Here is a 22,434-nt window from a genome sequence, read left to right as displayed (position 1 = left end):
TATTTCATTGTGGGGAGGAAAAGATCAGAGGAGTCAGTTCTCAACTTTTACAATGTAAGTGCCCAGGCCAGCAGACACCTTTACCCACTGAGTGATAAAAATGATCTTAAACTTGAGTGTGTTTCGTGTTCGTTTCAAGAAGAATTTTTATCTTGGGGCTGGAGAAATGGCTCAGTGGTGAAGGGCACTGGCTGCTCTTCCAAAGGTCCCAAGTTCAATTCCCAGCAACCACATGGTGGCTTACAACCATCTGTAATGGGATCCGATGCCTTCTTCTGGCGTGTCTGAAGACAGCTACAGTGTACTCTCGTGTACATTCAATAAATAAATAAACAAATCTTTCTTAAAAAAGACTTTTTATCTTATGAAATGCACACAAGACTGGGAACACAGATTTACAAATAAACTCTGGGTAATTCACTCTGCCTTACATTTTGATTTCCAGAAAATAAATCACACACCCACAGCACAGCAGCCACTCAGCATCTTGATTTATATTTATTAATTAGTTGTCTGTCTGTACTCTGACTAAAGAAACTCCAGAGCTTGTTTGATATCTATAGTTCCTACATAAGCTGTAACAAACATTTGTATCTTGTTTTACTTTTCAAATAAAATTATTTCAAGAATATATCCACTTTAAATAGCAGTGAGATTTATTTTACTGTCCTTAAGGAATACAAGTGTAAAAGAAAAAAAAAGTGTATTCTTTCACATGTGTGCTGTGAATACTGGTCATGATACTTAATTATGGTTCCAGGATGTAAATCCATCTATGTAGTTATTTTAACATGACAACTCTAAATATCATCCTTTATTCTGTGATTATCATGTAATTTTATGTACACCACAGAATTTAGAAATAGCTCTGAAGAATACCTTACTTAGTCCTAAAGAAGAAGCAGTATAACCAAGGACTGAAGATAAAATTAGCATCAGACAAATGACCACCATGGGCCGGGAAGCTGTTTCTCCTTGACATGTGTAACCTGTTTCTCACTGTTCAGTTGGCCAAGTTAAGCTTGCTATCAAGCTGTCTGAACACGGTCTTTATTCCATTTTCTAATATCCTGTATACCTTCCCCATCTGGCTGGAAGGTGAAATTCAACTCTTCCACTGCATCTGAAGCAACAATATGTTTCAGATGCGTTTCCCCAAATATGATGGGCCACGGTTTCTTTTCTAGCCCAGCAATTTTATAGTATTATTGTAAAGCGATGACTTCAATTTCATATAATCATGCTTGGCACAGATAGCAGCTCTTATCCAGACCTATTCCGTTTCACCTTTTAGGAATTATGTAAATATCATGTGTCTCTTTTCAAAACTTACCACTTCATTGTTACATACTGACCTCATCTCTCACAGACCACACAACGCATCAACCTTAGCATTTGTCTCCTTGTGCTTAGCTCATGTGGCAAGTGCCTGAAAACCATCCTTAAAACTTCCCACCCACTCTCTGGCCAGCTCTGCCTCTGAGTTGTAAATCACACTTCCTAATTTCTGTGGCGTCTTGGCGGACAAGCAGGATGTGATGAACTGTGTAGGCCCTGATTACAGAGCTTTAGTACCAAATCAGCAGGGGGTGGAGTTTAGCAATGGATTCGTTTATAATAGTTTAGGGTTATGTCCTGAATCCCTCTCTACTGCTAAGCTGTGATATGGGAAGGAGTCATTTCCAGAGATTCTTCATCTGGAATGACAATTGTGCCCACAACACACACTTGTTATTTGAAGTTTTAAAAAAAAAAAAAAGAATGAAAGAAAATGCTCATAAAGTCCTTATCCCATGCCTGCCTCGTGGTAATTGTCCCATAAAGTCTATTTTTGTTATTACTGTTATTAATATTGTTGCTGTGATTGTTTGTGTGTTGGGCCTATATGATTACAAAAACTGAGATTAACAAGATGGGTACCAAACAGACACTAAGCACATTATTGTCAACATTGAAATATCTTTGGACAACTTCTCTTTACAAAACTCTATAGTTCCATGATTTTTTGCTTTACTCATTCCCTCAAAATAGTTCTAAGGAAAGAGGAACAAAAAGAATAACTTTTTTATATATACAGATAAGTTGCTCTCTCTCTCTCTCTCTCTCTCTCTCTCTCTCTCTCTTTCTCTCAACCAGGTTGTAAATTTAATATATGTTTTTTTTTCCCTAAAGATCCATTTCAACCTTAAAGGTACTAAAGTTAATTGTGTTTACACACAAAGGAAGCATTTCTTCTTAAGTAAATAGAATCTCTCAACATATTAACATAACTTTAACACATTAGCCACTTTTGAACAAAAGTGGAGAACTAATTCTAGAAACAAAGGTAACTAAACATTAAAAAATACTACGATGTGGGTAAAATAAGTGTATACCACAAATCACTGAAATGTATGCAAGAAGGGTCAAATTACTGTGGGAGAAATTTTTAAGTTGTCCAAGAATCAGTTCTAGAACGCTGTTCAATTCCACTATCTTCTTGAGAGTTTTATAAGTCTTTTGAGGATATGTGGTATAGATTATAAATGATCACAAAGCTCCACACAAGAGAGAAATTTTCCTAATTTCTTTTAAGAAGGTGGTGTATTCCTGATCATAAAACAGGACAAATGCAAAATGAGTAGAGTTGCAGAGAATAGAAAGATCATTTCCTGGGAAAACCACTTGCTGTGTATGCATGAGGACTTCATTAGGTTCCAAATATACACATAAAAGCAAGATGTGGCGGTGTGACCCTGCAATCCCAGTGGTAGGAGTGTATTGCAAGCCAGCCATTCTAGCTGAAATGGTGAGCCCAAGGTCCCATGACAGAGATTTCCTTTCAAAGAAAATGTAGTGAGCAACATCAACTTGTAGCCTTCTTATAGATATATGCACACATATGCGTACACACATGTACACCACAAACATAAAATAGTAAACATTTTAAATATGTGATGCTATAAATAAATCTGATTATTAATAAACTTTATAAATATTGAATATTATAAAATTGAATGTGGTAGTATATTAAAAAGTAGTGTGACTTAAGTGATTGCCAAAAACTGTTTTTGCCTCCACACAGTTGAAAAACCAAGGCTTCTTCCTTCCTGGATGCTTTTCATTGCAAAAGAGATTCTTAAGAGAAGTAAATGGAATGAGGGCACGGTTAGAAATGTCCCCAAAGGAGCCAATATCTCATGGTCCCCTAGCAATTAATATCCAAAAGTAATTCTATTTCCCTATAGATTAGTAATTTTTCTTTCTGTATTTAATGATCTGAAAATGCACAGTACATTTATAGTTTGAAAAGATGTACAACCATTCGGAATAAAAATAAGCAAACAAATAACAGAACTAAATCCAAACATCATGACTGTTCTGCATGGGTATGTGAGTGTCAGAAGCTACAAAATACAAAACATGTTTTGGACTGAAGGCTTCATTCCCCTAGTCCTGTTCAAACCTGAACATTCTTCATTGCTCCAACAATATTCAAATTAAGATTATTTGTCTAGTATATTTGAACTTCTGACCAGTGTCTCAATAAAAGTGAGATCTTTTTCCTTATTCCAAAACTAACTTGGACTATGTCATCCAAATCACAATCAGCCTCCACCGTCTGGTCAGCTGAGAGGAAGCTCAAATTTGTGTCGTACCGGCCAAGATTAAAGCATAGGCCACCATAGAAACCTGGCCTACCTATATGCTATGGATCTTATTTACTACAAAAAGAAATATAATCAGAGCACAGGGTTCAGCTTGAACCAATGAGAATGAAGATTCATTAGAGTGTAAGCTCATTCATTAATCAAATTGCTGTCTGGCAAGATCTGCTTATAACAGAATTCATTTGATAAAGCTGTGGGATTTTATTGAATCTGCAGACAAGTTATAAACTTTGTTCATATGTGCATATACACATGAGCACACAGAAATATATGCATATGTGCATGTGTGTAAATATTGACTCTATTCCTAACACGGCCACCTTCTCCTAACACACTTTCTCATGTTGTGGTGACCTCAAACCATAAATTTACTTTTGTTGCTATTGTATAACTGTAATTTTGCTGCTATTACAAATTGCACATAAATATCTGTGTTTTCTGATGGTCTTAGGTGACCCCTGGGAAAGGGTCATTCAACTCCCCTAAGGAGTGGAGACCCACAGGTTGAGAAAGGTTGCTATATACTATATACAAGTTTGAAGTCAAATCCTCAGCAGCTCGGGTTTTGTCATCTGAAAATATATGATTTCATGGATGACGGAAGGTCTGATATCCTCTGGATGGTTCCTACAAGTTCCTGGGAACTCACATTCTTACAGCACAGACCTCCCGTTTGTGACTTACTTGTCCTTATATGTCCTCCGACTTGTGTGGTCCTTATCCTGAGCTAATATTCACTTAGAGCTGAACCCTTTCTTTAATTTCTACCAAGTAAAATGAAATAAAAACCAAAACTAAGATGAAAATGGAAAGCCACCACAGAAGGAAACTATGAAAACAAGTAGCTTTGCATCCCATAGATGCAGAGGTCTAAAAGTGGAGCATTAGCCCTTTTGACTCTGAAGCTGTCCCTGAGTTCTTTCCATCTTCCAATTTAGGAGATTCTCCCAGGTTGTAATGCTGAAATCCCTATCCCAGGCCACAGGCCCTTCTTCTCCTGGTATTAATCTGTTTGCTTGGCTCTCCCCTTTCTGCCAATTCCAGCAGACTGGAATTCCTTTTTGTGATTTTATCTAATTTTTTTCAGGATCTGCTTTAATTTTTTTAAAACTTAAAGTAGCTAATTTCTGCTTTCTTTTTTTTTTTTTTTTCGAGACAGGGTTTCTCTGTGTAGCCCTGGCTGTCCTGGAACTCACTTTGTAGACCAGGCTGGCTTCGAACTCAGAAATCCACCTGCCTCTGCCTCCCAAGTGCTGGGATTAAAGGCGTGCGTCACCACGCCCAGCTTAATTTCTGCTTTCTAACACGCATACTGAAACCATCTAATTAAGGATGAAGCCTTTTTAGCCCTGTGACAGCATAGTTAGTAATGTCAGTGGAAAAGTACTTTTTAAAGTTGTTCTTTTGCCTTGATTTACCAATGCAAACACCAAGAGAAATGATAATATTGTCACATAATTTGTTTAATATTTGTCATTTTCCTCCTATAAATCTATAAAATAGTCTCAAATCTAATATAGCATTAGACAATGTGGCTAAACATCTGCATATCCAGTGTCATTTATAACTATGCTTGTGAACGGTCGACTTCCTTTTATAAACATCAAATTTCCTTTTATAACCCTTCCTTTTGTATTCACCAAATAACCTAAATGCTCATCTCAAAACTGAGAGGTTGAAAAACTGGGTCTGCGTGTGCTGGCTGCATTCCATAAAGGAACACAGAAACTAAGGCCTGCTAGCTCCCACTCTTAAAAAAAAAAGAATTTCACCCTACAACGAATACATGTTGTTGTAGATTGCTGGATATCAGTTTACACTTGGAGGCAGCAACTTAAATTCTGGTTGAAAATTCCTTCTGAGGGAACACGCTGCTACTGCCACCTGGGGGAGGCTCTTTTCTGCTTCATTCAAGAGAACTAGTTAGTGCTCATGAAGGATAGATCCTATTCCCATCTGCCTTGTCAGACCCACACAGGAAGGGGAACTACCAGCTGTCTCCAGATTGCCTTCTCAGAAGTGCTACTCAGTAGGCTTCTTGAGAGCTATAAGAAAGGACCAGAATGTAGCTACAAAGACATCCTGTATCTCACACGTGATGTGAATGAGTTTGGGGAGGTGTGGACTATCAAATAACCAGAGGAGGAAGACAAATCAGAGATTTTAAATATCAAAACAAAACTAATTTTAAAGAAAAACGACTTACAGCTCCTGGTGCGCCTTAAATACGCCATCAGTGCTTATGAGTTTGCATGTCCTCGAGCACACAAGAGATTTTAACCGCTTAAGGTGATATGTTTCAAGTATGTGCAAATAACCTAGGGAATTTTTCTAGAACAAGTTGAATATGTGAATTTACTACTGTTACATAGTCTGTAAATTATTATACACACGCATATATTCACTGGCATTCCTCACGAAGTGATGCAGGGTTTATCCATTAAAATGGAAAAGTCTTAACTGTCACTAAGAATGTTTCATACTTTAGCTTGGGTACCTTGTAACTTAATAAAAACACACTCAGAGCTTAATTCTGGAAATAGAGGTTTCAGGAAGTATTGATTTAAAGGAGAGTCCTGTGAGATAATATATGTAGGCTCTGATTAGAAGACAGCTAATCACTTACAAAGAGGATATTTGGTGACAGATTAACTAAACAAACCGATGCAGTACCAGTCCCCGGCTAGTACCACACAGTCAGGAGACCAAAGTCCATTTCAAAGAATAAACTGTACTGGTTCCAAGGATATCTGTAAAGAATACATTTCTAGCATTAAAAGAGGTAAGTGGATTGAAAATGTATCGTATATGTGATTGGAACTAAACAGAAATGAACGGCCACTTGATGCCGTGGCACAATCGAATGAGCTGCATGGGTGGCTACCTACGTATTGTTCAACTGTGTGGTTTCTGGAAGGTGTTTGTGATAAGACCTGGAAATCCTGGGGTGAGAAACCTTAGAGAACAAGAGAAACCTGGATTACTTAACACCATGTAACAGAATTATAAATCACAAGCAAAATAACAGCTATTACCAATTAAAGTGTTACTGAGGTCACGTGCCAGTTTGCCAGTAGCTTTGCTTACAAATCAATGAAAAAGGTGAGTGAACACGGGAGAGCTTTCTGTCTCCTGATATTTTCTTCACTCTCCTTCTTCAAAGTCTTGAAATGTTTATCATGCATGTCTTCCTCTTGCTTGGTTATTCTTTTTGTGGATATTGTGAAGCGTGCTGTTTCTCTAATTTCTTTCTCAGCCTCTTTGCCATTCGTATACAGGAAGGCTATTGACTTTTGTTTTAATTAATCTTGTGTCCATCCACTTCACTGAAGGCGTTTATCAGCTGTAGGACTTCTCTGTTAGAATTTTGGGGGGTTGGTTGCTTATGTATAGTGTCTATCATCTGCAAACAGTGATACTTTGATTTCTTCCTTTCCAATTTGTATCCCCTTGATCTCTGTTTGTTGTCTTATTGCTCTAACTGGAACTTTAAGTCCTATATGGAATAGATAGGAAACAGTGGGCAGCCTTGTCTTGTCCCTGATTTTAATGGAACTGTTTTAGGTTTCTCTCCATTTAGTTTGATGTTGGCCATTGGCTTGCTGTATTTGCTTGATTATGTTTAGGTACGTGCCCTATGTCCCTGATTTCTCTAATAACTTTAACTTGAAGGGGCATTGGATTTTGTCAAAGGCTGTTTCGGGATCTAATGCGATGATCATGTGACTTTTCTTTTTCAGTTTGTTTATATGGTTTACACTGTTTTTATATATTGTTTATATGTTTACACTGACAGATTTTTATATATTAAACCATTCCAGCATTTCTGGCATGAAGCCTACTTGATCATGGTGATGACTTTTTGATGTGTTCTTGGATTTGGTTTGCAAGTATTTTACAGAGTATTTTTGTATGAATGTTCATGGGGGAATTGGTCTGAAGTTTTCTTTGTTGAATCTTTGTGAGGGTTAGGTATCAGGATGACTGTGGCCTCACAGAATGAGTTTGGCTTGGCTATGTTCCTTCTGTTCTATTTTGTCGAACTATTTAATGAGTATTGGTATAAGCTCTTCTTTGAAAGTCTAGTACAATTCAGTGCTTAAACCCATCTGGCCCTGGGTTTTTATTGGCCGAGAGAATTTTAATGACTGCTTTGTGATATTAATTGAGACAAATGCCCATTTTCTCTAGATTTTCCAACTTTGTGGAATACAGGCTTAGGAAGTATGACCTAAAGATTCTTTCAGTTGCCTTGGTTTCTATTGTTATGTTCCCCATTTCATGTCTGATTTTGTTAATTTGGATATTCTCTCTGCGTCTTTTAGTAAGTTTGGATAAATGTTTGTCTATCTTTTTAATGCTCAAGAAGAACCAACTCTTTGTTTCATTGATTCTTTGTATTGTTTTCTTTGTTTCTATTTTTTTGATGTCAGCCCTCAGTTTGATTATTTCCTGTCATCTATTGGGCATGTCTGCTTCCTTTTGTCCTAGAGCTTTCATGTGTGCTGTTAAGGTGCTAACATGAGATCTCTCCAATTTCTTTAGGAATGCACATAGTGCTTTGAACATTCCCCTTATTGACACTTTCATTGTGTCTGCTAAGTTTGGCTATGTTATGCATTCATTTTCATTGAGTTCTACAATGTCATTAATTTCTTTCTTTGTTTCTACCTTGATCCCATAGTCATTCAGTAGTGAGTTGTTCGGTTTATATGAATCTACAGGTTTTCTGTTATTTCTGTTCTTGTTAATATTCAGCTTTAATTTGTGGTAGTCTGATAGGATACAGGAGGTTATTTCAATTTTTTTGTGTCTGTTGAGACTTGCCTTGTGACTGGGTATGTGGTCTTTTGAGAATGTTCTATAAGATGCTGAGAAGATGGTATATTCTGTTTTGGGGTTAAAATGTTCTGTAGATATCTGTTAGGTCATTTTGATTCATAACATCTATTAATTCCATTATTTCTTTGTTTAGTTTTTATCTGAATGACCTATCCATTGGTGAGAGTGGAGTATAAAAGTCTGTCACTATAAATGTGTGAAATTCAATGTGTGATTTAAGCTTTAGTGATGTTTACAAATATGAATTCCCTTGCCTTAGGGGCATAAATTTTAAAAATTGAAATATCACCTTGGTGGATTTTCCCTCTGATGTATATGAAGTATCTTTTTCTATCACTTTTGAAAATTTTTGGTTTGAACATCTATTTTTTAGATATTAGAATAGCTATACCAGATTCTTTGTTGGGTCATGAATCAGTTGGATTAACATAGTAAAAATGGCCATCCCACCAAAAGCAATCTATAAATTCAACACACTCCCCTCCAAAATTCTAATAGAATTCTTTACAGACCTTGACAGAACAATACTCAACTTCATATGGAAAAACAAAAAAAAATCCAGGACAGCTCAATCAATCCTATTCAATAAAAGAACATATGGAGGTATCACCATCCCTGACCTTAAGTTGTACTTCATAGCTGCAGTAATATAAACCACATGATATTGGCATAAAAACAGACATGCTGATCCAAGGAATCAAATTGAAGACCTAGATGTAAATCTAAACACCTAGGGTCACCTAATTTTTGACAAAAAAACCAGAACTATACAATGGGGGGAGACATCTTCAGCCAAAGGTGTTGGTCTAACTGGATGTTGTTATATAGAAGAATGTGAATAGATCCACATCTATCACCCTGCACAAAATTCAAGCCCAAGTGGAGAAAAGACATCAACATAACAGCAGATGCACTGAAGAGAAAGTGGGGCATACTCTTGAACCCATTGGCACAGGAGACAACATCCTGAACAGAACATCAATAGTGCAGGCACACAATTAATACTAAAAAGCTTCTGTAAAGCAAAAGACACTGTCAGTAGGACAAACAGCAGCCCACAGATTTGGGAATGCTCTTTACCAACTAAGTCCACATCTAACAGAGGGCTGATACCCAAAATATATAAAGAACTCAAGAAACTAAACCTCAACAAACTATTTTAAAATGAGGTACAGATCTAAACAGAGAATTCTCAACAGAGGAATCTCAAATGACTACGAAACACTTAAAGAAATGTTTAGCATCCTTGGCAATCAGGGAACTGAAAACTGAAATGACTTTGACAATCCATCTTACACCTGTCAGAATGGCTAAGATTAAAAACACAAGTGACAACTTTAACTATGCTAAAATCTCTTTTAATTCTAAGTCTTGTATTTAAAATTAAATTAAGTAAAGCTGAATGGGCCATGATGCTTCATATCTGCAATCTCTGCGTTTGAGACAGGTGGGTACAGATGAATCGTTTGAAGTCAGGCCAAGCCACATAGTGAGGAGTTCAAGGACAGCCTGAGCAAGAGTGAGGCTCTTTTTCCAAAAGATTAGGGGATGCTGGAGAGAGAATGCAGTGGCTAAGAGAACTGGCTGTTCTTCCAGAGGGCCAGCATATGATTCCTGGCATTCATACTTGGTAGCTCACCACCATCCTTAATTCCAGTTCCAAAGGATCCAACACCCATCTTCTGGCCTCTATAGGCATCAGGCATGCATGTGGTACATACACATTAATCCAGGCAAAATACTCATAGATATAAAAATAGATAAACTGAAAATTCAATAAAAAGAGAAAAGGAAGAAGGCTGAACTAGCTGTTTCTTACCCTGTTCTGTTTCTACATCTTCCACAGTAAGCAGATTTTAAATCCTTTCCATAGATTCCTGAACTCGGTAATCTCAGTCCTGAATTCTCTCCTCCCCCATACCAGGGCAACAAGATGTTCCCACTAAGTGAACTTGTTTTCATGGGATTTGGCCCTTCCCTCCTTTTCCTGCAATGAGTCCTTCCTCAGATCTTCCTCTCTTCTACTTGGTTTCCTTTCATGTCCCCACTATCAGTTACTACTGTCCCAATCCCCACTCTGTCCTGACACATCAGTAGTGACCACATGGCCCTGCTTCAGTTACTTTGAAGGAGGAGGAAGCGCATTTCAGGCAGCACAGGAAGCTCTCTTCATCCGTGGATGCTTCATCAGTAGATTTACCCAATCATAGGCTGAGAATATTCAGAGAAAATTATGTCTATATTGGTCATATACAGACTTCCTTTGTCTTTGTCATTGTTCCTCAAACAGTAAAGTATGATGGTGCTTATATTTTACTGTTAGAATTATACTAAATATAATCTAGAGATCATTTAGAGCAGTGGTCTCATCCTGTAGGTCTTGATCCCTTTGGGGTTCTAAGACCCTTTCACAAGGGTCACATATCAGATATCCTGTATTATCAGTTGTTTCCAATACATTTTATGACAGTAGCAAAATGATAGTTGTGAAGTAGCAACAAAATAATTTTATGGTTGAGGGTCACCATAATGGGTTACAGAATTAGGAAGGCTGAGAAGCACTGGTTTAGAGTATTATAAAGGGTAATGTGCATAAGTTATAAAAATACTATACCATTTTATATAAGTAGGTTGAATATGAACAGGTTTTGATAAATTCTGGAGCAGTAAGTCATCCCACATAGACACTGAGGGACAACTGTACACAAAATATCCCGGCCCGGCCAGAGGCTTTACATTGGGTAAGTATAGATATCTAACTCTCCTTGTGGTGCCTCTGTTTACCCATAGCTATGACAGACACCAACAAGATGATCATCAACTTGGCTGTCTTTGGCAGGACTCAGAGTGGGAAAAGCTCTGCTGGGAATGTTCTTTTGGGAAGTGCTGACTTCTACAGTACCTTTGCTCCAGGCTCCATAACCAAAGAGTGCAGCCTGGGCCGCAGTTGTCACCTCCATGGCTTCATGCGTCGAGGGGGACAAGAGATTAGCCTGCAGATACAGGTGCTGGACACTCCAGGGTATCCACACAGCAAGCTGAGCACGAGATGTGTAAAACAGGAAGTGCAGAAGGCCTTGGTGCATCATTTTGGACAAGAGGGTCTCCATCTTGCTCTGCTGGTCCAGAGAGCTGATGTGCCTTTCTTCGGACAGGAAGCGTCTAACTCAGTCCAACTGATGCAGGTAACACAAAGATGTCGTTATGCTGGCACCATCTCACCTGGGGGCGTTATCTTCATGGGCAAGACTTTGGAAGAAACTGGTTCAAAATATACTTGAACTATAAGGTGCTAGCCATATAGCAGTAGTTAGTACAAGGGATTTTTCTGCCAGGAGTTCTATTTTGTAATTACTTTTAGACCAGTGGTTCTCTACCTTCCTAATGCTGTTCCCTTATAATAAGTTCCTTATGCTGTGGTGACCCCCTTAAACATAAAATTATTCCATCACTACTTCATAACTGTAATTTTGCTACTGTTATGGATTTTAATGTAAGTCTGATATGCAAAATATCTGATATGTGATCCTGAGGAGTTGCAACTCACTACTCAAGAACCACTATTTTGGAGGAATCCAGTCCAGTATTCTACAGTCTACAATCTACATAGACAGAAATTTTTAGACACTACCTTGCAGGAGAAGCCTTAAATTCTTAAGAACCTTGAACTTGAGAAAGTTTGTACAGTGTAACCCCTGTACCATCCGCACCAGGATCTGTTGGGCAACTTGTTGAAAATGCAGACTCATCCATGACTATTGACATAGCATCTCAAGAGGGAGCCCTGTACATCTGCATCTCCATGTTTTTATATAGGTGTATGAAAACAAGGTGAGGTTCAAAACCACCAGCTTAAATGCCCCCACACATGCAACATCAAGAGGACAGCTTGTTATTATTTATCAACAAAGGCGTATCTGTCCACTGATGATTCTCCCGTGTAGCTCTGGGCACTTTCAGGCACAGGAAGCCCAAAAGCTCTTAATGCGGAAGAGGCCAATAAATGTTAGAAAGGACAATGTGTCAACTGCCCAAGCAGTATAATGTGTAAGAGGAGCAACACAAGACTTAGCATTGCGACAAATGTCACAGGAAAGCTGTGCATGATTCATGGGAAAGAAACCAGTGATTTCTCGTGTTTCCTTGCCACAGCATGTAGGCAGAACCTAGACGGCATATGCTGTGTTTGCTTACACAGTTTATTTGTTCACTTATCATCAGTCACTAAGTTGGGGGTTTCATTCATTAGACAGTCCAGCAAAGGGTCTAGGGAAGGGAAGGGGATCTTGGCATGTCCACAGCTAGGAGGAGTAAAGAGTGGATGTGTTTATACTGCCAGAAAAGTATAGTAGAGGGGCCCATGTAGACTATCACATTCAATTCCTGGACATCATTCATTGATCTGCTACGTTCTGGCCAAGCTCTTGATTCTCTAGACAGGGGTCACCCAAGTTTAACTGCTGGGCCTCACGAGTAGAAGTCACTAAGTTCAGATGATGAATGTCCCCCTGTCACTAGTGAAGACAAAAGATTGGCCTAAATGGAAGACACAAGGTTCGTTTCTCAAGGGTTATGAATGTTTTTAAAAGTTTAGGGGAAAACCATGTGTGCAATTAGAAGAAAACAGTGGAAAAGTTAGGGCAGCGAGAGCAAAAACTTCATCATGAAACTCCTAAAAGAGTCAAGTCATGTTGTCAACAGTAAACAAGATGGTTGCAATTAAGATACAATGTGAAATCTAAGGCCACCATGCAGTTCCCCACACTATAAAACTTGTATTTCCAAGCATTTCTGTTAGAAATTGTCAGGAAACCTTTACCCAAATATCGGGATAATTTTCAGAACAGATTTAATGTTCTGTAAGGCTGCTTTACACATACATTTAATAAATTCACAAACAACTGCTTCTCAGAAGCCATCTAGACTCTCTTCATAGCCGTCATTATGCTTCCCTGTAGTACACCATGCCATGCCCAACAGGATTTCAATACTATATATTTTTAAAATAGACTCTTCTAGTGTTAGCATACAAAACCGTATAATCCACTATATTCTGACAGTGCAATTTAATTCATACTTGTTTCTTGCCTTTCGAGATGGTCTCTGCATAGCTTTCTCCAGCAGCTGACTTCTTTAAGTCATTGTCTATGACTCAGGGATTGAAGACCAACATGAGAGGGGCAGAAACAAAGTTCAGATCCTGTTTGTTTTTGTTTTTTTTTAATAGAATAATTTGTCTTTTATTTCTGAATATCAGCAAACAAAGCTTATCACTCCTCTTAACAGCCCTATGAGTGCCGGGAATGATTGCAGACCTGTTTGGAGTGCCTCTTATCTTCCAATGATGGACTTTGAGGCACAGGCATGATGCTTATGGCTTTCTTCCTGAAGGTGCCTCCATCACTCACGGCAGCCAGGTGTATGCTCCCAGATCAGGAGCAGCTGCCAGATGTCTTCATATTTGACAGGACCAAGAGCAGATGTCTAAGGGTCTAGGGTTCATGGATTCCAGGCTTATCCTGAATTTCTTTTCCTTTCCTTTCTGGGGAAGGGAGGAGTCCTGGCAGGGAAGGATTGGCCTCATCTTTCCCGTGCTTTTCTATTGTCTCCTGGTTTGTGCTTTTTACTCTGTGGAGGAGTCATAGGCTGCCAGCTATGACATTTGAAGCATTCCTTCAAATGATATTCTTCTTTATTTATACTAGGTCCATAATAATTTAGAGATGTGAGTTGTACCCTCCAAAATGGGAAAGGAAAGAATTGCTTCATGTGAGTGATGTTGGGAATATTATTTGAATTTTAAAAAGAAAATCCATAAATATATCAGAGAAGGCATAATACAGACTCCTGCTCCAATAAAGAACCAGCATGGGGGAGACAAGGTAGCTCTAAGAACTGAAACTATGAACTGAGTAGAATTGATATTCTTTTGTACAGTCAATCATAGACAGTATAATTACTGTGACTGAGCAAGTTTAAGGAAATAAGAAATATTTTTTGGCTTAGAGTCAACAACTCAGCTGTTGATACTTTTAGGTGGGCGCTCAGAATACAGTAGGCTCACACAGGCCAGTTATGCGTCTGCATGTACTAGACAAACCTCATGGGCCTATTTAGCAGTTAGAACTTACTCAGGACAGCCTAATGTTACTAGCCTTTCTTGGTTTTCAATTCACAGCCACAAAGAATGCTGATTTTACTGGTATTAAAGACTTCTACACACTAGTGGTAGTAAATCTGACATGTTTAGCACTGAGCTCACCTGTCTTAGTCAGGGTTTCTATTCCTGCGCAAACATCATGACCAAGAAGCAAGTTGGGGAGGAAAGGGTTTATTCAGCTTACTCTTCCACATTGCTGTTCATCACCAACGGAAGTCAGGACTGGAACTCAAGCAGGTCAGGAAGCAGGAGCTGATGCAGAGGATATGGAAGGATGTTCCTTACTGGCTTGCTTCCCCTGGCTTGCTCAGCTTGCTTTCTTGTAGAATCCAAGACTACCAGCCCAGGGATGGTACCACCCACAAGCCCACCCCCACCCCACTTGATCACTAATTGAGAAAATGCCTTGCAGCTGGATCTCATGGAGGCATTTCCTCACCTGAAGCTCCTTTCTCTGTGATAACTCCAGCTGTGTCAAGTTGACACACAAAACCAGCCAGGACATCACTTTATAGGAGAGCCACTGAAATTGGGAAAGTGGCCCTGTTCTAACTCCACTCTTCTGCGCTGAGGTTCATTCTCTTTCATTCACATGAACCACAGCAAGGCATGGCTTATACAGAGGTGAAGAACATGGTGTCTGTTATACACACCTGGGTTCAGACTCCTTCTTACCTACTTGCTTGCACCATAAGCTTTGGCATGGAACTTTTCTAAACCTCATCAGAAAGCAATAGGTGTTGAAAGTATCTCCTTAACTCAAATTTCTTTTCGGATTTTGGCATGATCCTGGCAGTAGTAAATCCTTTGAGACACTGGCACACCATAAGTACAACATAAGTGTTTAGCCATGGGGATTATCATTTTATATTACTATTAGCCAAGGCTCTGGCAGTCAGAGAAGCTTTCTTAAAGGCCCAGGCCTGCTGGTACTCAGCCATGTAACTTCCAAATGAGCCACTTAATTAAGCCTCAAAGCCTTAATACTCTCATCTTTAAAATGAGGCAATTTAGATAGATGCTTTCTAATGTTGACTATTCCCTGAATATGAATATCTCTAAATTTTGATTCTCTGGAAAGAAAAACTGGCATTTTAAGTGGAACAAGAGTAAGGGAATACCTTACACACACACACACACACACACATACACACACACACACACACACACACACGTATGATCCTTATTATTCTCCTGTTCCTTGATAAGTTTTTTCTCAGCTGATGTAATTGTTGGCTTTTTTCTAAAGTTTCCCCCTAAAAGGTCCAGATGCTATGATCTCATCAACCACAAACAAATGGGGCAGGGCTGGTGAGGTCCTGAGAAAATGAACAATTCCTGGAAAACAAAGTGTATATCCTAACTGCCTGTCCCTAAAGGATGGCCTCCTACCCACTAGCACCGTGAAACCAGACAATCCGTGGTTGTAGCGTTTCCAGCCGGCTTAGTACTATATTTAAATTATTATCACCGGATAAATTACTTTTACTCATTTTGCTCTTTTATTTTAACTTCTTTGGAGATATTGATCCACTGTGATTGTTCAGTCTCTGGGTCTGCGGAGAACATGTTTGGCCTCTGACATGGTGACTATCACCAAGTGACATTGTGTTCAAACATTCAACTATTTCCTTGCCAAAGACCAATTTAAAGATTATAAAGTAAATCAGCCATTCTTGGCTGGTTTGGGCAGTAATTCAAAGTGCAATTTCTCTCCCGGTTTAAGCGGTAAGTATCCTTTCGTAAAAAGTTATCAGTCGGTAAAAACTTCCCAGTGGCTGAACGCATGGGCCTGGGAGTGGAAGGGCACTTAGTGATTCCCTCATTTATCTGGCATGAGATAACTCTGGAGTATAAGAGCCACCTGAAGAGCGAAAGGAAAGAAGGGAGCACGCTATTTACAGAAAACCAGGAACTAAGAGAGTTACACTACTTACTTTTTAAAGTATTAGCTTAGTAAGAAAAGCATTCTGCTAAGCAATATTGTACAAAACAATATTTTAACATGGACCTTTATTTTGATGATGACTCAGAAATACTTAATGGCAAGTTTGATCTAACAAGAGCCATCAGGATGATGGGTTTGGTGGTGCACAAGGGCTAAGAGCACCAGTTCTTTACCAGCCTGCACATAAATATTTTAGTATGATTTTAATGTGGCCCAGGCGAGGTAGGTTGAGGCACTTAAGTGAGAAGCTCTCAGATAAGACTGTTTGGAGCTGAGACGAAAAGATCTAGAGACTGCCATACCCAGGGATCCATCCCATAATCAGCCTCCAAACACTGACACCACTGCATACACTAGCAAGATTTTGCTGAAAGGACCCTGATATAGCTGTCTCTTGTGAGGCTATTCGTGGGTCTAGTAAACACAGAAGTGGATGCTCACAGTCAGCTAGTGGATGGATCACAGGGCCCCCAATGGAGGAGCTAGAGAAATTACCCAGGGAGCTAAAGGGATCTGCAACCCTATAGGTGGAACAACAATATGAACTAACCAGTACCCCTGGAGCTCGTGTCTCTAGCTTCATATGTATCAGAAGATGGCCTAGTTGGCTATCAGTGGAAAGAGAGGCCCATTGGTCTTGCAAATTTTATATGCCTCAGTACAGGGGAATGCCAGGGCCAAGAAGTGGGAGAGGGTGGGTAGGGGAGTGGGTGTGGAGGGTATGGGGGACTTTTGGGATAGCATTGGAAATGTAAATGAAGAAAATACCTAATTAAAAAAAAAAGACTGTGATCAAAGATCAGAAGCTGAACCTGGGTGGAAATAAAACCCCAGTATCATATGATCTATCACCATTGTACAGGCGTGCCTACATTCATGTGTGTGGTATGTGTGTGCATGCACACACACACACAGGTGCATCCACAGCTTAAGTGTGAAGGTCAGAGGATGACAAGGGTTGGCGTTCATGTGGGTTCTAAGGACCTAATTTAGGTCATCATGATACTGGGACTTGGGGAACTCCTTCACGGTCGTCTGATGATACAGGAGGAATACAGATCCTTTCGTGGGGTTCTTAGTCTCAGAAAAAATAGTTTAAGGATAAACTCAAATGAAAGCTCAAGGACAATTTTATTAGATAGAGTGAGTAAGCTGAAAATCTCAGCAGCTGCTTAGGGGAGAGCAACGAAGGAGAGAAAAGCCACACCCTTTGCTCTTTCCACAGATGTGCAAGTCAGACACAGGGTGGGAAAGCAGACACGTGATAGGGAGGGATCCTTTAAAGGAAGAGTAAGAGAGCCCCAAATGCTGGGGAAACTCAACGTGTTAGGGAAAGCATACTTTTTCAAAGAGATAGAAAGATTCTGGGGGATTCTGGGAAGGAAAGGCACAGTGTCTCATTAAAGGGAAAATGATTGGTTGCATCTATTTTTGTTTGTTTGTTTGTTTGTTTTTTGTTTTGCATGTCTTAGGTGACTCTACCTTCCAAGAGGTAGTCCCTTGGAATGGCCAAGCTGGGACATCAGCTCTCTGCCCAGGCTAGAAAGCTTGCTCTCTTTGATGAGAACACAGTTTCTCCTAATGTGCCTTTTCTGTTACTCAGACATACAGGCTCTAACTGTAAGCACTTTTATCCCCTAGGCCATCTTGCAGGGTCATGTTAACCCCTTTGTAGCAAATAATAGCTATTTATTGTCTTTTGGTGCTTGAGATAAGAAGTCTGGGAATCACAGAATTGGCAAGGTTGGTTTCTTCTGAGAGCACACACTGTGTCCCAGTCTTCTCCTATTTTCAGGGCCCGCACCGCCTCCTTATATTTTTGAATCTGTTCAAATTTTTGTTTTACATGGACATTAATACTTTTAGATCAGGAGTAAACTTAATGACTTTAAGTTAATCATATCTTTATGACACTCTTTACAAATACGGTAAATTCCAAGGAATGGGGGATCAGGACTTGGCATATGAATTAGGAGAAGGACACAGTTCAATCATAATCTCATAATTCACATTGCAGCCTATGCCTTTTCTCTACTAGAGATATGTACAACACACTACAAGCACAACAGACTTCCCAAAAATGTCATTTATTTTGACATGCTACCATCATCTACAGTGGGCTGTTGGCATCATAAGGATACTTAGATTTATAGAGTTATGACGTTTAATAGCTGTGCAAACACAAGTTCTCTAATGGACTTGGACTTAAAAACACATAAGAATGTGAGAAATGACACATCATTTTGTGAGTTCTCTGATAAGTTTACTTGTATATTTACCGTTGAGATAATGTTTTCTGATATACTGATTTTGGAAAGTCAGCTCATGTATTCTTGAAGCAGGACTTTTTAGGGGAACTCGTAAGTCTGTGGTATAGGTAGACAGATTCTGATTAGGAAAGGGTGAACAGGTGGACTCAGCCCTACAGAGATTTGCTCCGAATGCAGAGGGAAAGCCCAGTCTGTGGGAAATCTGTCACAGTGAGCTGTTGAACCCAGAAGTACAGGATTGTTTCCCAGAGAATAATATTCAGAACTGAACCAAGCTAACTGAGCCTGCTCTTTGATTTAATCGGGATGGTCATAATTCCAGAAATATTTAGCAAGTATTGTTGAGAATTCCCAATGTTCATTTGAAACCTCATGATAATGTAGACACAGAGAATGTACCTTCAATGAAGTCAGTGCTAAGTTTCAGTATCATTTGCCTAAATAAATGGCTCTGGTGAGAGCCTGGCTGCACTCATGGTAGTCATGGCCACTGCTATCTCTGACTTAAAATCCATGTCTCAGAGTTCTTGTGAGTATTTCCATATTAGACATACATGTCTGATGCTTTTCTTTCTTCTCCTCCTTTACTCCTTCCCTCCCACTCTTTTCTTCTCCTTACACAATAAATAACAACCATATATTTGCTATATATATTAAGACATAGCTTTCTAGACTATTTTAATAAAAACATGACCATAATATGGTTCAATATCCTCATGTGTCAATTTTCGATGCCACAATGAGAAGAGTATGGCAACGATTCATGTTGAACATCAAAAAGTTATGCATGGCCAAGCATGGTGGGTGCCTGCCTCTAACCCAGCACTAAGGAGACCAAACCAGGGTTGATATGTTTGAGATCAGCTAGGGGAACATAGTAAGAATCTTTCTCAAAGGACTCAAACTAAAACACATCAGACTGAAATGAGGGAGTGGGAGAGGAGGTGGGCAATGAAAAGAGATTGCCAACTTATAAGAGCTTTATATCTAACACCAGTTCTTTATTTTTGCTTGTTTGCTTCTGAGTGCTAGAAGTCCTTGCTAACTCTTGCTATATTCATTCATAGACATTCTGTATTTTAAAAACAGTGTTACGAACCGGCAACACCTTTGTAAGTATTTCGGTCCCAGACACATCTAGAAGGAAGAAAATGTTACTTGCTGTCACTTGGTTATGATTTCCTGTACGGTTCGGAAACATCCAAGAGTTACATGGTTACCCCTAGATGCCTTTTGCATTGCATGAGCAGTGTGCCACATGCTGTGGCTTCTGCTTTCTATCATCAGCTAATTTTCACTCATCAAGCAAGAATTTATTGCACAACCAACTTGCACATATCACTAAACAAAGGGACAACCGTCTTCAGTGCTTTTCAAGCACATTAGAAGAAGCTACTTGATAAATTGCCTCTGACTCCTGGCATGTGGCAAGAGGAACATGAGGATTACAATAATCTTGTGTAGCTGTTCCAACTCACCAAATAGATTATGATCTTAGCTTTTCTGTTACTTGTCATCTGGTTAATCAATAAAGCATAGCCAGATTATGTCATTTTATTCCCTTAGTAGATATTTTAGGGGTGATAATATAACATCCCAAAAGATAAATAATAAGGAGATTCTGTAGCAATGCCTTGCTCAAGGTACCACCAATATAAAAGGAATTGGGTGACTCCAACAGGGTCTCTCGTTGTGGAGAAAGTATAAGCGATCACTGAGTGCTGGCCATACCACATTCATGGTAGCCAGATGCTCTGCAGCATTAAGCCTTTGCATATCAATTATAACAGCAAAGTAAAGCAGAGAACCAAAGCCTTTTTGCTGCTGTTGTTCAGAAACCCCATCCATCTTCTTCAATGTGTTAACAACACTTGAGCTCATAGTCGCTTCCCATTTCAGATATCAGTTTTCAGAAATATCATGACACATGGATCTGTTGGCTAACATTGGACTTTGGTAACGGCTTTGTGCATTTTTTTTTTTTTTTTGAGGAATACAGTCCAAGGCAAATAGTCATTTAACTTCTCTCTCTTTCAGGAACTTCTGGGAGATTCCTGGAAGAATTACATGGCTGTCCTTTTTACCCATGCAGAAGAACTCGAAGAGGCAGGGTTGAGTGAAGAGGAATATTTGCGTGAGGCTTCTGACACACTCTTAACCCTGCTCGATTCCGTTCAGCACAGATATATCTTCCTGTCCGGAAGAGGAAACTTGTGCAATGAACAAAGAATCAAAATCTTAGAAAGAATCATGGAGTTTATAAAAGAAAATCATTTTCAAGTTCTTAGTTTGACATAAAATTTAAGTGAGGAAAAGAGAGCTCCAGGTGTTAATCAGGGTCAGAAATCCAATTTTATAACCTGCCTTTCTTCACATGAATATGGGGCATGAGAATTCCCTGTATGGCTATTGAGCCGTTTTGGGGAAAAAAAGTAAATAAAAACTAATATCAAGGATACAAGCTTTTGTGATATCAGAATTATACTCATAAGTATTTATCCAACAGAAAAGTGTTCATTTGTGCAACTAGAAACATGCATATACAAGAATGCTCACAGTGGTACCATTCACATAGTCAAAGACTGAAAACTATCTAGATTTTCATTAATAGAATAATATTCAAATTGTGGTATACTAACCCACTGAGATATACAGTGTGAGGATGAACAAGCTCAATCAGCTGTAATAGCAGTGATCAACCATCTAAGTACAACACTAAGAGAAAGACACCAGACATAAAATGCGCTCAATGACTCCATTTGTAGAAAGGTCAGCAGCAGTCAAAGACTAATGCAACCCAACTACTCTGGTGTGAAGAAGTGCTGGGTATCAGCAAAGCAAAGGATGCTGTGGGGGAGCGGCAGAGATGTTCGTAAGGCTAGTTCCTGATCTGGAAGCTGGTTTTACTGGATGTGTACCCTGTGAAAATGGAACAAAATTTCCTGTAATGTATGAGCTCATAACTGTATCTGTGAGTATAACTGTGAAAGAATAAACTTATATCCTTTTTAAGAGATTTATGTCATTGCTTACTTGATGGAAGAAAAGAAAGATTGTGTAGCCAAGCCAGAGTTTGTGTCCTCATGTATACCGTGTATACAATGGGCACTTAAATATGTTCTCCATAGTTACTGCAATGATTAAATGGATTGCCATGAGAGAGAGACTGGATGTTAGCTTTCTTTTCTGCCTTACCTGCTAGCCCCACTTTGATTTGTAAATATTAAGAAAAACTCAGAGCAAATCCTTCAGCAAACCCCTATAATAGTTCTCAGAGCAGGCTATAACTGCAGTCTGGACTACAAAGTGGTGACTCTTGTGTGTTTGCATTGCTGTAAGTACCGGAATGATTTGGCCACTTGAGAGAGCTCTTCAGGGTGGTTTTAATGAGATGGTGATAATGAAAAGAAAGCAATTGTAGTTATCAAGAGCCATGTCCATCACAAAGGCAGAATCATATCCCTTTCACATGTGATTAAATGTGAATCTTCCCAGGCAGCAGCTAATTCATCAACCATTTTCATAAAGTAAATTTGTGGTTTATTTTACTTTATTTTGCTTACT

At 39.1% G+C, this 22,434-nt stretch overlaps 1 protein-coding gene across 1 annotated transcript; it reads left to right on the top strand.

The window, feature by feature from the left end:
* Positions 1-6,347: 6,347 nt before the first annotated feature.
* Positions 6,348-21,872, top strand: Gimd1 (GIMAP family P-loop NTPase domain containing 1). The gene is made up of 3 exons (XM_021158918.3): positions 6,348-6,432; positions 11,283-11,677; positions 20,908-21,872. The coding sequence occupies exons 2-3, from the start codon at positions 11,285-11,287 to the stop codon at positions 21,166-21,168; spliced, it is 654 nt and encodes a 217-aa protein (XP_021014577.1). The 5' UTR covers positions 6,348-6,432; positions 11,283-11,284; the 3' UTR covers positions 21,169-21,872.
* The last annotated feature ends 562 nt before the right edge of the window (positions 21,873-22,434 follow it).

Source organism: Mus caroli, unplaced genomic scaffold (genome assembly GCF_978045245.1).
Source record: "Mus caroli unplaced genomic scaffold, Mus_caroli_1 scaffold_3, whole genome shotgun sequence".
In the NCBI taxonomy this organism is placed as follows: domain Eukaryota; kingdom Metazoa; phylum Chordata; class Mammalia; order Rodentia; family Muridae; genus Mus; species Mus caroli.
This window is presented reverse-complemented; position numbering and strand designations above follow the sequence as displayed.

Bases quoted from the DNA above. Each gene is read 5' to 3' on its own strand.
- Gimd1 (XM_021158918.3), top strand. From the start codon at position 11,285: ATGACAGACACCAACAAGATGATCATCAACTTGGCTGTCTTTGGCAGG. The intron at 11,678-20,907 runs GTAACACAAAGA...TCTCTCTTTCAG, and splicing joins ACTCAGTCCAACTGATGCAG to GAACTTCTGGGAGATTCCTG.